This window comes from Aulonocara sp. 'chitande type north' Nkhata Bay, linkage group LG19 (genome assembly GCF_057382095.1).
Source record: "Aulonocara sp. 'chitande type north' Nkhata Bay isolate Kocher_YH1m ecotype deep benthic linkage group LG19, A_spYH_male_GT1.1, whole genome shotgun sequence".
NCBI classification, from domain to species: Eukaryota; Metazoa; Chordata; class Actinopteri; order Cichliformes; family Cichlidae; genus Aulonocara; species Aulonocara sp. 'chitande type north' Nkhata Bay.
In genome coordinates this window covers 17,018,579-17,033,837 of record NC_141362.1, presented here as the reverse complement: position 1 = coordinate 17,033,837, position 15,259 = coordinate 17,018,579, and the positions used below count along the sequence as shown (strand labels likewise).

At 39.8% G+C, this 15,259-nt stretch overlaps 3 protein-coding genes across 6 annotated transcripts in view; 2 read left to right on the top strand and 1 right to left on the bottom strand.

Annotated features, from left to right (window-relative positions):
- Nucleotides 1–722: 722 nt before the first annotated feature.
- spdya (speedy/RINGO cell cycle regulator family member A) lies at nt 723–3,941 on the top strand. Its single transcript, XM_086274006.1, has 7 exons — nt 723–880; nt 1,495–1,756; nt 1,847–1,905; nt 1,986–2,071; nt 2,215–2,386; nt 2,608–2,818; nt 3,428–3,941. Exons 2-7 carry the CDS (start codon nt 1,543–1,545, stop codon nt 3,484–3,486), a joined length of 801 nt encoding a protein of 266 aa, XP_086130132.1. The 5' UTR covers nt 723–880; nt 1,495–1,542; the 3' UTR covers nt 3,487–3,941.
- trmt61b (tRNA methyltransferase 61B) overlaps nt 3,922–15,259 on the bottom strand; it is an 18,395-nt gene continuing 7,057 nt past the window's right edge. The window contains exons 1-8 of one of the 4 annotated variants that reach the window (XM_086274002.1): nt 7,481–7,616; nt 6,574–7,397; nt 6,376–6,478; nt 5,255–5,445; nt 5,038–5,129; nt 4,283–4,485; nt 4,136–4,207; nt 3,922–4,043 (exon numbers count right to left, since the gene is read on the bottom strand). In XM_086274002.1, the coding sequence (XP_086130128.1) occupies nt 4,009–4,043; nt 4,136–4,207; nt 4,283–4,485; nt 5,038–5,129; nt 5,255–5,445; nt 6,376–6,478; nt 6,574–7,326 (1,449 nt within the window). In that variant the 5' untranslated portion in view covers nt 7,327–7,397; nt 7,481–7,616 and the 3' untranslated portion in view covers nt 3,922–4,008. Of the gene's footprint in view, nt 4,044–4,135; nt 4,208–4,282; nt 4,486–5,037; nt 5,130–5,254; nt 5,446–6,375; nt 6,479–6,573; nt 7,425–7,480; nt 7,617–15,259 lie in introns of those variants that run through there. The other 3 variants (XM_086274005.1, XM_086274003.1, XM_086274004.1) reach the window with 3 other exon arrangements.
- Nucleotides 9,808–15,259, top strand: part of wdr43 (WD repeat domain 43) — a 21,720-nt gene continuing 16,268 nt past the window's right edge. The window contains exons 1-5 of the mRNA XM_086274000.1: nt 9,808–10,085; nt 10,984–11,118; nt 11,315–11,436; nt 14,796–14,916; nt 15,111–15,229. Coding sequence (XP_086130126.1) covers nt 9,879–10,085; nt 10,984–11,118; nt 11,315–11,436; nt 14,796–14,916; nt 15,111–15,229 — 704 coding nt within the window. The 5' untranslated portion in view covers nt 9,808–9,878. The remainder of the gene's footprint in view (nt 10,086–10,983; nt 11,119–11,314; nt 11,437–14,795; nt 14,917–15,110; nt 15,230–15,259) is intronic.

Sequence of the window (15,259 nt, the reverse complement as noted above, 5' to 3'; positions counted from 1 at the left end):
ATAAAACTCACCTACTTCTAAGAACTTAAGCTCATTTGGGTAATGAAGGCTGGCTTCAGGTGGGTTTTTTATAGCCTGCAAAACAATACATCCTAACTTAGCCAATAGAAAAAAACAGAAAGAAAAACACAGCATTTTGTTTTCATCAGAATTAGAAAATGTGCTACACTGATTCTATTTTATCCACATTTGACAACATTAAATCAAATATAGTTGCGTATTACACATCTTTCCTTCAGCCACTTTCTTAAACAATCAAATGACGTGAGAACAAACCACCAAAACTAACTACTACACTAAATAAATAAAGTAAGAGTAAATAAAGTTCATGATTTACTCCTTTGTGATTTTGCCTCCTACAAATTAACTTGCAAAAGTTTCCCTTATATAAGATCAGTTATCCCCAATGTAAAATAATCATTTGTTACAGCACCTTGAATGTAACTCAAACACAATAAACAACCACAATACACAGAAAAATAGCATAAATAAGTAGATTGGTAGCCTTTGTTGTCTATTTCAACAAAATAAAATGAAATATAACAAAACAAATATCTCATTAAGAGAAAAAGTCATTAGAAACTGATATGTGATTTTTACACTCTAAGTGCTTGGTGTGTTTTTAATATAGTATTCTTCATATTTAAATTGTTTGGCTTGTTAATAATAACTCCACGTACTCCACACAGAGATCGCCATAAGCAAAGAAAACGTGGCGCCAGTGCGTGCTCGTCCTCGCGCGCAGGTGCACCGCTGGCACAGATCTCGAAGCGCGCTCCAGAAACTGCCAGAGCTGCCAACAGCAAACTACTATCTCGTCTGGTCAGCGTCCTGAAGCGACTGCTTTATACTCACTTTCATCCTATAAAACGTGTTGCTGGTTAGTATGAGAGTTAAGCTTCTCATAAGAACAATACTTATTTAATTTTTTAGCGTCTCTTTGTGCCGCTAAAAACAGTCGTCACTTAAATTGAGTGATTTTTTTTTTTTTAGTCAGTTTTCTAGCTAGCTGATAGCTCGTGTTGCTGAAGAGCTGCGGGCTTTCTCTTCCTTTTACTGCCTATTGTTAATGACGTACAGATAACCTGCCTAACTTTAAACACTTTAAACTCTTTAAACTTATTCGGAAAAATTCATTATTAAATAATGTTCCCATTTTTCTACGCGGTAATCCAAATCATTTAGGGAAATTAAGCATACGTGTCATTCTAGTTTTGCTTTAGTCACGCTCGTGAAAGTTCGTATTGATAGAGACACTATAGCAGACCCCTCCCCAAGGCCTTAGTTAAAGTAATTTTTGAGATAATTTAATTTTTACATTGCCTCTTGAAAAATGTCTGAAAAGAGAGAAACATTTAGCTCTTTAAATGTGTCTTGAGGGCAAATGATGGTAAGAAACTCGAATTTGGCACAACCCTTTGACCCCCCCCTCCAAAAAAAGTGACAGTCTATAGTGATGATGCTCACTGCTCATACTTTTTCTCTCATTTGCAGTGATAACATACCAGAGGACTCCTTTCTGCAGATGATTCAAGCTGAAGCATGATGAAAACTCCTCCCTCTGTTACCCTTCGGGTCAAACGCAAAAATGTTCGCCCAATCAGAAGAAACCTCAGCCTCAGCAGACACCGTGGTCAGAACACCCGGGGTGTGGTGTGGAGTATCCAGTCAAACCAGGGTGACCTGTATTTTACCAAAGTGCCTCAGTCAACTGTTGTCCAGCGGCAGGAAATGGCAGCATATTTCCATCTTTTTGGTAGGTAGATCTAACAAGAAAGCAGGATGCGCTCAAGAAAATGTGAAATTTGGTTTAAATTCTCATATATTAACATCTCTTTGTCTACAGAGGATGACCTGATAAAAGACTTTCTAAGGGTGGATGGTTGCTATAAATTGACAGACAAGGTAAAGTTATTACTTTGATGAAAGCTACAAAACTTTGTTATGCTTTAAAGTGACACCATCTTTTCCCTCTATTTCATCAGTACCTCCTAGCCATGACCTTTGTGTACTTCAAAAGGGCCTGCTTCACTAGTACTGAATACACCAGAAAGAATTTTTTCATTGCACTGTAAGTTCAGAGAAAAGCCTGAAAATCCTGCTTCTGTATTATATTCTGTCATGAAAAGGAAACTTTGTTTGCTTCTGCTTTTATATGTGATATTTCTTGGCAAACCTACAGCCCTGAACTCGGCTTTCGCTCTCCTCCTGTAGGTATCTTGCCAACACCATGGAGGAGGATGAGGAGGAGAGCAAGTATGAAATTTTTCCGTGGGCACTGGGCAAGAACTGGAAAAAACTGTTTCCCCGCTTCCTTGAGCAGCGAGACAAGCTGTGGGCTCGCATAGAGTACAGAGCTGCTGTCAGCAGACGCTGCTGTGAAGAGGTACACACAAGTATAATTGCCTGAGGAGACTGATAAATGGTGCTTCTCTGGGAATTTTTAAGGGTCTTGTTTTTGCTGCGCAGTGCCATTTTTATTGCTTGGGTTTAATGCCAGACATTCCATCTCTAGTGTCTGTGAGTGTGTTTTGCAGTGATGTGATTTATTTATTTTGTTATTTTTTTCTGTTTGAGCTGTATTTATTTCTTCGACCTGTCTTCCAGGTGATGGCCATTGTGTCCTCTCATTTCGTGTGGCAGCGGCAGCGTTCCGATCACCATGGCGGTGCCCAGCGGCAGTATAATGATGGCGACCGTGTCCGTTTTCCCCGTGGGCCCTATGCCTCACCTGTGTCCTGTTCCCTATGTAAGCGTGACACCAGAATAGGCCACACCTCCTCCCTCCAGAGGCTCAGCTGTGCAAATCCCAAAGGAGGTACCAAGTATATATAACTAATGCTGGTGTCTCTGTTTACTGTGTGGTTTATAGTGTAAAGAGCTGGTCAGTATAGGATGCCCAGTTAAGTTTAAAACCAACGTTCAAGAAGCCCTGCAATCCAAACTGCAGAAATAATTTCCTCTTCAACAAAAACGCATAATGTTAGTATTTTTTGCACTTGAACCTATTGTCCCACTAAGTGGATTAGTGGGATCATTCACTCACTCATCCAAATAACTGAATTCAGATGTTCCAATCACTTCTATTGCTACAGCTGCATAAAATCAATAGCCCCAGGCATGCAGACTGCTTCTATAAACATTTGTGAAAGAATGGGTCACTCTCAGGAGCTCAGTGAAGTAGTACTGTGATAGGATGCCACCTGTGCAACAAGTCCAGCTGTGAAGTTTCCTCGCTACTAAATATTATATAGTCAACTTTTAGTGGCTTTATAACAAAGTGGAAACGACTGGGAACGACAGCAACTCAGCCACAATATAAGGAACACAGGACACGTATTTACAGTGCTCGTATGTATACAGATAAAGCTCTGCAGTTAAGATTTAAACTCATACCTAACTACATGTTTCCATCTTTTTTTCTTAGGGAATGACTCTTCCTGCAAGTCGACATTGAACACCTTCATGGACTGGATTAATGAGTAGAGCATCAGCGACTTCCTGTTTAAATCAACCAAGCAGTTAATGCTTCCTTTACTGGATTTAATAGCACTTTACTCTGAAGTAAAAGTCTGAATCCCCAGTTTGTCAGTCGCCTCAAAAGTCGCCCTGTGTTGGTATTTATTTATTTATTTAACTTATTTGTGGACTCTGTCACATACTATTTTTCACAGATGTAAATGAGTTAAGCACTGGATGCTGTCAGTTACACAGAAGGGTTTGTTTGTAGTTTGTATTGGTGTTGTGTTGCCAGTGTGCTGTTTGATGATCCAAGACTTTTGAATTTTCATAGTCTTCATTGCAACCTGCTTCAGTACACTAAACTGTTCTGTTGCTCTTTACTCACACACAGATTCTGTATATTCACTATGCCACAGAGCCATTTTCACTAAGAAGGCAAATTTTGCATTAAAGGACAAATCAGTTTTGACTTTTTATTATCTTCTTTAAGACAGTTTATTTGATGTGTAACAATCTGTGTTCAGGGTTTCCCCACAGGTAGAAATGTTACTGCACACACTTCCTCAGTTTCACCAGGAAAGCTGAAAAAAGGCAAAAATTACACATTTAATATTTTTAATTATATCATCATACAATAACTGATACTGGGACTAGATGCGTGGTAACATCTGACCTGTGTGGCTCATTTGTTCAGGGTGAGGTCGAGCAATGTAAGGGATACTCCCAAAAGGTGGTTCGGGGTCTTCTGAAATGACAATCAAACTTGAGTGGAAATACTCAAGGGGACTCTGTGAGACTCTGCCGTGTTACTTTTAATCACCTTTGTCACTCTCCTCCGATGCCTCGCCGTCCTGACTTAGGTTTTCATCCAGGATTTGGGCTTTCTTGTTGCAGTATCGTCCATCCTTCTGAAGGGCTGGAGCCACCACCCATTCCCGGAGTGGAAGCTCTATGACGCGTTCACACAGTAAAGGGAGTGTTGAACATCGAACTCCTTCCAGCAGGTCGGTGACTTGAGTTATGCTGTGGTATATAGACACAGTTAACAGAGCAGAAAAGACCAATATTTTTAATTTCTGAAAGGTTATTTTTTCCTCATGGCACAGAAGCTGTAGCGTATTTGGTCTCCAATAAATTAGCTAATGTGTGCTGGAAATACTAGCAGGTTAGCTTTGGTACCTTCAGACAGATCAAGGCGGGCTGTTTTCTCCTGTGTCTATTCTTTGTGCCAAGCTAACATTCTCCTGGTTCTGACTTGATATGAAACATACCGATATAACAATAGTAGTATTGTCTTCATCTAATTTCAGCCAAGAGAAAAGTGTTTCGCTTCAGAAAGCAAATAGCTGTTTCCAATGGGCCCTTCTTGTGCTAAGGCCAGTTTCACAGCTAAACTATAGAAATCTGGATCTACAACAAATTTTTCTTCTTTTGCAAGTTTTCCACTTCTCTAGAAAATGTAACCAAGCAGGTAATATTACATAGTGACGAAAAAAAATGTCTAAATCTGCTGGGGTGAGAGGAATAAACTACATTTAGTTTATAAGTAGAAAATGACACGGTCGAGCTTCATACTTGGCGAGGTAGACGGCACACACAGCTCCGGGGTGGAGATGTGGAATCACAGTGGGTAAAACCAGGTGAGGGTTGATCAGATCAAGAGCAACCTGCAGTAGAAATTATCCACTTGATAATCAGATCTACGTCTAACCAATGATGTGTTCAGGTGGTGTTGTACTGATAGAAGGACAAAAAATGTTACAAATGAGGAACATTTCAACCCGACACTGACCGCATGAAATCCCCGACCAGCAAGGAGCGAAGAGGCTGTGCAGAGGTCAGCCTTGTGAAACTGGACGTTATCGGGCCACTCCTCCCCTCGTCGCAGACTCCATGATGTCCTCCAGCGGTTGTAGTTAAGCACAGCTCTCCTGTGATGATCCTCCCTGACTTCTACGCTCAGCACGCTGCCCTTAGAGCCGACTGGGGAAAACAAAAACATAATCAGGCTCCACAGCAAGCAGTTACACTTTGTCTAAATGATTTTTTCCCTGAGGAAATGTGACATCCACCACTTTCCTTCACATCACAGATTTGACTTTTATTGGTTTTCATAAAGATTAATGAGGACAGTCAGCACTTGAGAAGTTGAGTCGTTCCCTGGACAGCAGTTCAAATGGAAATTTGATCCACGCTGTCACCCTTCATCTTTGCCTTATTATAAAATCAGTTCACATAAAACTGTTCATTTAATATGTGCTTTGTGTTCATTTAATGTGTCAGTCTGCTGTAAATCTTCTATTAATTTTTACCTTATGGAAGCACAAGGCCATTGTGTTTACTTTTTTTCTACTTTTTTTTAATTTTTTTTATTTTGGGGTTTTGAGCAGAAATGTACAGTTTATATCCTCTTGTGATTAGTGTAATGAATGGGCTTATTTTGCTTAAATTTGAGATGTAGCTAAATTATTTAACCATTTGAACATTTAGTCTGTTTATGTGGGGGGATAAAAGAATTCGAATAATAACTGTAGCTTATGTTGTTGATTTATTTTAAGTAAAGCCACTTTGAATTTATAAAAACAGACACTTTTGGGAGATCATTAATTCACATTCCGGTTTGCTTTCATTTCCAAATCCCACCCTCCCCACGCCTTTCTTAGTTTTCACCTTCTCTTATCGGAACCAGACCCTCACTGAGTTCTTTGCTCACTCCAACTTCCATTCTCTTTCAAAAAATTTTGCCCAATCATATTTGAGGGTGTGGTCCCGGCTAGTGAAATTGAGTGAAATTCTTTCATTTTATCACCTGCCTGCATATCCAGATATGTCAAATGGAAGAGAAAAACAATCTGCTATCAACTTCTGTGTGTAGCGAAACTGGTGATCGTGCTTCCATATACGAGTTCAAACCTGCTTTTGACAGGAATAGAGACATGGCCCCCGATCCAGATCCTGACTCCAGGACACAGTCTCCCTCTGTGACGTCCATCATCATTAACATAGAAGCTGCATCCTGAGGAAAGAAAAACATTCAATAGATTATCTGTCAGAAAACTCTGAAGCTGAAAGGCAACTGTGTACATATATCATTCATTTACTGCTCTCTACCTTAGGGTAGGCAATTGCAGGTCCCCGCTTCATACACAGCACATAATCCTCCAAACTAGCTCGCCTTATAAAGATGGGGACCCCCCGGTGGGTCTTCAGAAACAGCCCTGCTGGCTGCCCTGCAATGTCATTGTGCAGTATGACCCCCCAGCTGCTCTCCAGACGGGCCCCTGTCTGCAGCTGGAACATCTTCCTGAATTCCACGCGCTTCTTTCTGCGATACTCTGCAACAAGCAGCTCTCCACAGGTAAGCAACCTTTCCCCGGGCAGAGCCGCCCACACCTGCTTTTCCCGGTGATGAACTGAGCCGGTGTCCAACTCTTCTGCTCCAACAGGTGGACTGTGAGCCTCATGTTCAGACTTTTTAACGATATCCTCATCCCCAACTTCTACCTGCGTGCGATTTGGGACTGATCCTTGGATCTCTGCCCCCTTATCTGACTCCTGCTCTCTCAGCTGCATCACCTCAGGGCTCAATGCGTCCTGGGGCAGCAGGCCACTGATCCTCTCCAGCGGGGACAGAGGTCTCCTCTTCCTGGATGTCACCTTGGTACTCAGGCGTGAATAGTCGGAGGTGCCCTCCTTATTATCGTTACGCTTCACAGCAGCACCTGAAAAAGTTCTTGTGTCTCTGACACTTTCACTGAGATTCACAAGTAAATCCCTGTGCCGGCTGTGTCTCTGACTGGATGCCCAAATTGTCAGCGTTCTGTGCGTAAACACAAGTCTGTGGAGCGCGACTTTCAAAGCCATTGCGACATTCAAAAAAGTGACAAGGTGGAAGCTGTGGTGTCGATCCCATCCAGTAAAGAAAGCAGAAAAACCTAGAATGACACAAACAGCGTGTAGACCTGCGGATTAAAAGCCAGAGCAAAGAAACATTAAAGGCTGCTTAAATGGAACTTACGCTGTAAAAGCTTTCAATCAGTTTACATCCGTTTCTCGATAACCAGGCTGTTTACAGACTCAAGGAGGACACCATGCTGGACACTGACATGTGTACAACGTCACAATTAGGCGACTGCTGTAATGATTAAAATCTACCGGCAGAGGGCGATGTTGTAACTTATATGCCTCATTCAACTATGATTTAAAAATGTAAAATAAAATGTAATTTTGTATCATCACGCCTAATTTAATATTCCAAACTTTTCGATGAATAGACTTTTTATTACGGTGTGACTTTGAACTCTTTGGATTATCTTTCAAACCGTTTCCATCGACAGTTTTCGCTCTACTTTACAAGCATAATTAATTTCACACTAAATTTCACAATAAAAATGTTTTCAACAACAGGAGATTTATTTAAATGGAGAACGAGAATCATTTTAATGAATAGAAAAGTTGAACTTACGTTAACAATTTTGTTTTATTTGGAAAAAAAAATAATTCACAAATGTAGGTTTGTCAATGATGTGTATAGTATGGAAATTTGTTTCTGCCACGAGGGGATGCAATCCATAACTTGATATTTGGAGTTGGGTATCTCAAAATTTCAAGTTTATAAGTCACACAGATGCGTGATCAGCACTACTTGATAAGTTATTTAAAGCTGTTTAGTCTAAAACGAAGCATCCCACAAATTATTCTCTTAAAAACGAATTAAAAATGTATTTTTAGTTTAGCTCTGACCCCTTTTACTGGTTTATTGCTTTGTACAAGTTGAATCTATTTTGGGTTTTTATCTTTGAATTTACTTATTATATATTAGCCTGTGTTATTGGTCGGTGCGAAATAATCTGCCATTTGTTGTTAATTTTTGAATACACATGATGTTCAGCACAATAAAAGGAGGAAAAATGGGCAAACAATGAAACTTAAAATAATTATTTAATGAAAATACAACGCTTGACTTTAGTATTTTAGTACTCATAAGAAAAAATTAAAAGACGTAAGTTAGTAATTTAATGTTTTAAGTAATAACCTAAAACATTAACATCATTGGACAGCCTGTTCTACAGCTGAGAATATAAAACTGAGTGCTTGAGAGCTGTCAGTTGTAGAATTTGCAAATTTGGAACAACTTTTAAGGTGAAAATAACTTCAAACAGTAACACGTCTAAAAGGAAAATTTCTGTCTTCTTGACATTTAATTTCATATGACATTAATATTTTGAAAATTTGTGTTGAGTTTATGTTATTTACAGCAAAAAAGCTGTATCATTATTATTATTTATGAACTTGCATATATAAACCTGAATGTGGACATGTACACTGGATGAGTTCATTTGTTGGTGATGCATTCAAGAGCCTTGGGAGAAATTTACAGTGTGGGGATATGAGGATCCTATAGGATGATACAGAGATAAGTACCCTACAAATTGTGTTATTTATAGGTAGTTGTAAAATAAATGGGAACACCCAAGTTACGACCTATTTTGTCAGTACAAGTAAATGCATTGACCGATTGTAAAGGCTGATATTTACAACTAAGGATATGCTTGCTTTGGAGGGAAACATGAACACAGCATAAATCAACCTGCTTGTTGTCTGGAAGGAACAAGATTTCTGTATTTACGCTGCCCTACAGATATGTGGTGGCTAAAAAAAAAGAAAGAGCTATTATTTAAAATCATACATTTAATTCATTTTTATTCTATTTACCATTGATTAAAAAAGGAAGAGATATATTCTTTTTTTAATTATAAACTGAAACAAAATAGTTATCCCAGTGTATATATGTATATATGTATATATGTATATATGTCACTTTTTTTAATGTTGAACATGCTGTATTAATAATACAGCACAATGCTACCGTGGTTTGTCTCACAGCAACATTTCTGTTTTATCTTTGATCATTTTATACGCACGAAATCGAAAAAAATACTTGGTTAGTACCACTAAGACACATGAAATACAAAATAAAGAGTAGTAAGAGGAAACAGGAAACCGACACGAAACAGCAAGGAATTCTAGCGGATAGATCCTGACTATTGCTGGCTCTTGCACTGATATTTGGCAAGAGAAATGACTGTTGAACAGAGCAGTGGTTAGCTGCAAAGATTAGGTCGATAAGAACAGGGTTAAAGGTCTACTTGACTGTGGAGACTCGGCTGATGAGAAGTGTTTTTTCGGGCTAATTGCTGCACTGTAAGAAATCATAAAGTGTGAACAGTTAGTTATTGACGACTAGGAGGCAGTAACGCAACCTGAAATGTTACCTGCTGCCGGGAAAACCCAAAGAAGAACGTAATACGAAGCGAGTGGGAGGTGCTGGGACAAAGTGCGCATGTGCTCAGAGGGCCACACGTGGGTTGTGTACACCACGGCGCACGCACGCAGACGCAAGTAGCGCTTCAGAAATGGCGGCTGACGGTGGCAGTTCTTCGCTGCAGCTACCCTGCGTTTTTTCACCTAAATCACGACAGTTCTTAGCGCTGTGTGCCCAGGATGGCAGACTTCGAATTTGGAACACAGATAGTAAAACACTTCACCAGGAATACGTGCCTTCAGCTCATCTGAGTGCCACCTGTACGTGCATAGCCTGGGGACCATGCCGGACAGTCAAGGTACGTGAGGCTGTTGTTAGCGTCAGCAGCTAGCGAGGCCCGAATAAAGCCGCATTTGACAACGTGATATAAAGGAGCAGTTGTTAAATCGAGAGAAGTGTTACTTTTCAAAGAGTGAAGTTTTTACTCAGCGCGGAAGGCCCTGGCGTTTGCCGTTTGAAATGCTTTACGGAGCTGACAGACGTGGTTAGCGGCGGAGCCACGTTAGCAGCTCGCTAGTTTTCCACAGCTGCGAAGAACGCACATGTTAGTCCCACATGGTGGTCCAAGCAAATGACGAACATGTCTTAATTTCGTATATTATGGCGAAGTTAGTCTGAAAAACTCTGAAAGTGGCGACTTTAACTAAAAAAGATGTTTTTCTTTGTTTTTAAATGGTTATTATGGTGAATTAACGAGTTATTGAAGTTAGCATCAGCTCAGCGGAGCGTGCCACCATGACACTTCTAGAAGCAGGGTCCGCTAGCTGTACCTCAGTTTATCGAGGGGTAGTTTGTTAAAAGTTTGTTACGAGGCCAAAGTAAACATAAATTGGGCGCTGAAAGTACTGCAGTTTTAAATCCACGGATGATAACTGAGATTAGAAAACTAGTTTTCTGTTCTCGGATTCAGTTTTATGATTCTTTTAAATGTCATTAAGACGAGAAATTGTTTGCAGTTATTCTTTTAGCAGTCACTGTGCTGCCGTAGAATTGGTTTAATATGTGGAACGTTAGTACTAGGCACTAATGCCGCCGTATTCAGTGATGCACTGGTCCTGTTTTCAGTCCCCATACAGATTCCTGGCTTTGATTATATGTTAGTGTTGACTTGATACCAGGACCTGAAAGAAATTCTATTAATTCTAATTGCTTTACATTATGTATAATATCATCACCTTAAATATGCTTTGTGTCAGGAGGGGCCTCAGAGGAAGAAGAGGAAATCGGAGGCGGTGCAGGTGGAGGAGAAGGCAGACCTGTTGGCCATGGGCACAGCAGCTGGAACTGTGCTCATCTATAGTACAGCAAAGGGAGCATTGCATTGCACCCTGGTAAGTTTGGGACCTTACATGGTTTGCAAAGAATCGCTTCTTTGCAACCTTATGCAGGATGAAAAATGTTATGTTTTTCTTTGTATTTTTGTCTTTTGTCAGAGTTAATATTTTTTTTAGTGTTACACTCACTTTTTTTCCCCAATATAATAGGACTAGTTGTTTACAGTTGCTAACTGTGCAATTTGTGTGCCAGGATGGAGCCCACAGTGGAGGAGTGAACTGTGTCCAGTGGCACCCTGAAGAAAGCTTATTATACAGTGGTTCAGATGACACAAACATTGTAGAGTGGGACTTGCAGACTGGCAAGACAAGAAGGTCAGTAACTACTTTCTCTTTGGGATAGTTTGTTTAAACCAAGAACAAATGACCAATCACTGATCAATACATTTCCTGTAATGATAACTGGTTAAAAACTGGTTTGTTAGCCTGAAAATTATTTCTGATATTTGCTATTTAGGCTCTCTTTATTTGTTCATGCTGCAACACAGTTTTTTCAGCTATAATACAATTAGTTGCCATTGTTTTATAAAAACCTGTTTTAGGTTGTTTAATAGATATCCCTTTAAAGTCACACAATGTTATCTAGTAATGTATTTGTCAGAAATTGTCTTTGTGCAGCCAGAACTGTTAGAAAAGAACAGTCCAACACGGTGGTGGACGGTGTCATGCTCACTGTCACAGGCTTCTTTAACACATTTGGACTTGAAGTGCTTCCTACATTTAAACAAGACAGTACTTTAGAAGCATAAAAAGACATCTCTAAACACTTGAATGTTAAGAGAAGTTCTAAATACATCTATGTGACATTGCAAGTTTGTTTGTGAGAAACACTTGAAGAGTTCACACCTGAAAATCTGTTTTTCAAAAAGGATGTCACATTCTGGGTATAAATCATGTCCTTCTTAAAGTGTTTATATTTTTGACACTAAACTATCCTTCACATAGAGCGTATATTGTAATATACCTCTTAAAATTGCACTCTTTCCAAAAGGACATTGTTTTCTTGTTTTTCTACCTGTAGAAACAACACTGGTGGTGAGAAAAGTAAGAATGTGGTTCCAGCTTAAGCATGCCTGTCTTTCACAGACCCATCAAGGCCTAAAATACACCAGCATCATTGAACGTTATACCATCAGACATTTACTATCACTATATTTCATCATGAAAGCCTCTTGTCTGGTGACAGATATATTAGCTACACAGGCACAGTCAGCAGCAACAATCATGAGCACTAATGCCACCATGAATCTTCACTTGATGCTCAGTAAAGCCCATTCGAGGTGCACAAAGTGGGTTGGAGAGTGTTTGTTTCTTGCTGTTATTAGGAGAGAGCACCAGTAAATAGTATGCTGTTGGCCATAAACTTTTTAGGTTCATCACTTCAGTAGGAGAAAGAATAATGCAGTGATAGAAAACACCAAGGTGTTTCTCACACATCACACTTCACAAGTCATTATCTTCTTTTTGTTGGTGCAGTTAGTGGAGCATTTCGTTTAACTGCTTGCATCAACCAAACGAGTTCTACTTTGGTTTAGAGATGGACCGATCCGATATTACGTATCGGTATCGGTCCGATACTGACCTAAATTACTGGATCGGATATCGGAGAAAAATAAAAAATGTAATCCGATCCATTAAATATCACGAAAGCACCTCACAAAACTTGCAACACGCCGTAACTCGCCTCAGAACGTCGGAGCAGTATGCATCACGTGATAGAGCAGCTGTGGCATGCGGGACCTGTCGGTGGTCTGGATAGCATTTGGAGCTTCGCTAGCAACCTGGCATTTCATCTCCGACAAAGTTATCCCCGAGAGAAGTAAAGCAAGTGTGTAAGTCCATCTCTGAATGTTTGTAAAGCATTCCCACGTTAAGCTTAACGAGCGACTGCCTCTCGCTCTCCGGCTGCTACTTCAATCGTGAAACTGCTTAATGATCAGCTGATCGGCTTTTCTGTCGCGAGTCTGTCTCTCGTTTGTTTTTGGTCCACTTTGCGCCAGAAAGAGCAAACCAGCGGCTGAACAACAGCAGCACGTTTAAGCTTGATAAGCTGTTGTTACAATTTATTTAATATTACTTTCTACACCAGGATCTTTTTCTACGTAGCTGACGGCTGGTAACTGTGCAGGGGCGGATCTAGCAAAGTTTAGCCAGGGGGGCCGATAGGGCATTAACAGGGAAAAGGGGGCACAAAGACATACTTTTCTTTCTTATTCTCATTTAAAATGTCTAGCTTTTAATAAATAATTATCTGACACCCAAAGTTTTAATTTGATGTAAAATGAATAGAAGTCAATTACTGTATATAGTGACTATTAAGTCTAATATATATACCCTAGTAAGCTATAGTACATTTTCCTTTGGGAAGGTACCATCTGTGCAGTCTGCAATTTTGTTGAAGAAAGATGTTGAATCTATTTAATATTTCTTGAAAAATAATTGATTTCTGTGCATTTTTTTTCACACTGCATCAAATTAAGGTTGATTACGTTGATTAAGCATCATGAGGTGGAGCGTGAGGGGTGGTTCCCTATTTTTTTTATTTATTTATTTTTGTTGTTGCTGGGAGTTGGAACCCTATTGGTTAGGTTGCTTAATATTTACGCTAAGTACTCTTTAAAATACCAGAATAGGGAGGATGGTGTAGGTCTAAGTTTATTAGATTGATCAGTATTGCTGAACTATGAAATATTTTTTTTGTATACAGGTATAACAGAATAGCTTTAGTGTAGTTGTTGTTTTAAACTTGAGTATGAACTTGCAGACTTGCAAAATGCAGCAAGATATTTTAAAAAACAGTTTTGTTGATTAAAAAACACTATATCGGATTCATATCGGTATCGGCAGATATCCAAATTTATGATATCGGTATCGGTATCGGACATAAAAAAGTGGTATCGTGCCATCTCTACTTTGGTTGTTGTGTGGCCAGCTGTCTGAAGGTTGTCAAAGTGGTGCAAGTGCCATTCAGGTCCAGCTTTCCACATCGATCTTTGCTAACCTTAAAAAGACTTCAATTTCATTCAGACTTAAATGGTTTTTCACTCTGTGCTCACTAGAGCAGTTTGTGATTTAAGGGATAAGAAAAGGGTGTTGTTGTTTTTTTCTTGCTGTTTTTAAAAGGTTGAATGGGCTGCTGATATTTAAAGCTGATCACGAGGAAAGAGGAGAGGAAAGTGCTTTAATGTGGTTTCTATGACATCAAAAAGAAAGCATGAAAAAAACTTAAACTTAGGAGATGTAGTCAGCTGCCTCTCCAATGAGTCTTTCACCCTGCAGATGAGCTCAAGCTTCACTGCCTTGGACTGCAGTTGGTCTTGTTCTTCTCTTCAGCGAGCTTCACATACTCACACATGACAGTACTCTGCCTCATGCAGGTTCTGGTTAGTGGCCTTGCTCACAGTGGCTCTCCAGAGTGGATTGAGAACTAGAAGATGTAGTCCTAAATACGGGACTTGAAATATGTATGACTGCAGGACAAGATTCTCTCTGGAGAAGCAGCTGAATGAGGACAGCTACAAAACAAAAAGTCTAAGAAATGGAGGGGGGAGTGCCAAAATGAGCCACTAGATGTGTGTGGTAGATGTTAATATATCATGGAAGCCTGCCCCGATTAAGTTGTTTTATGGGAAAAGCTAGTAGTGAACCTAAAATTGTCATCGTCTCTCTCACAGTAAGTGGAAGGCAGACCATGCAGCGGTGACCAGTTTGTGTGTGAGCCCTGATGGTAAACTGCTGCTGTCAGCTGGACACATAATAAAGATGTGGGACTTGGACACCAAGGAAGTTTACAGGGTGAGCTAAATTCCAGATTCTTTAAAAAAAAAAAAAAAATTATTATTAGACATAAGTCACCTAATAAACTTGGTTTTAATGCAGATATGTTAGTCACACTCCAGAAGAGTCAGTATTGTATTATAGTGTTATAATAGTGCTTTACTTAGACCTGAACTCAGCTGTTTTTTTTGTTTTTGTCTTTTTCCTTGCAGAAGTTCACAGGCCACTCCACGGCTGTGACGACCCTGCGCTTTGCCACCACACGACCCCCTGACAGCAATGGCCTCTACTTTCTGTCAGGTGCTGCCCATGATCGACTGCTCAGTGTATGGTAAGTGCAGAGTTGATTTTAGTATGTTTG

Bases quoted from the DNA above. Each gene is read 5' to 3' on its own strand.
- spdya (XM_086274006.1), top strand. From the start codon at position 1,543: ATGATGAAAACTCCTCCCTCTGTTACCCTTCGGGTCAAACGCAAAAAT. The intron at 1,757-1,846 runs GTAGGTAGATCT...CTTTGTCTACAG, and splicing joins AGCATATTTCCATCTTTTTG to AGGATGACCTGATAAAAGAC. The intron at 2,072-2,214 runs GTAAGTTCAGAG...CTCCTCCTGTAG, and splicing joins AAGAATTTTTTCATTGCACT to GTATCTTGCCAACACCATGG.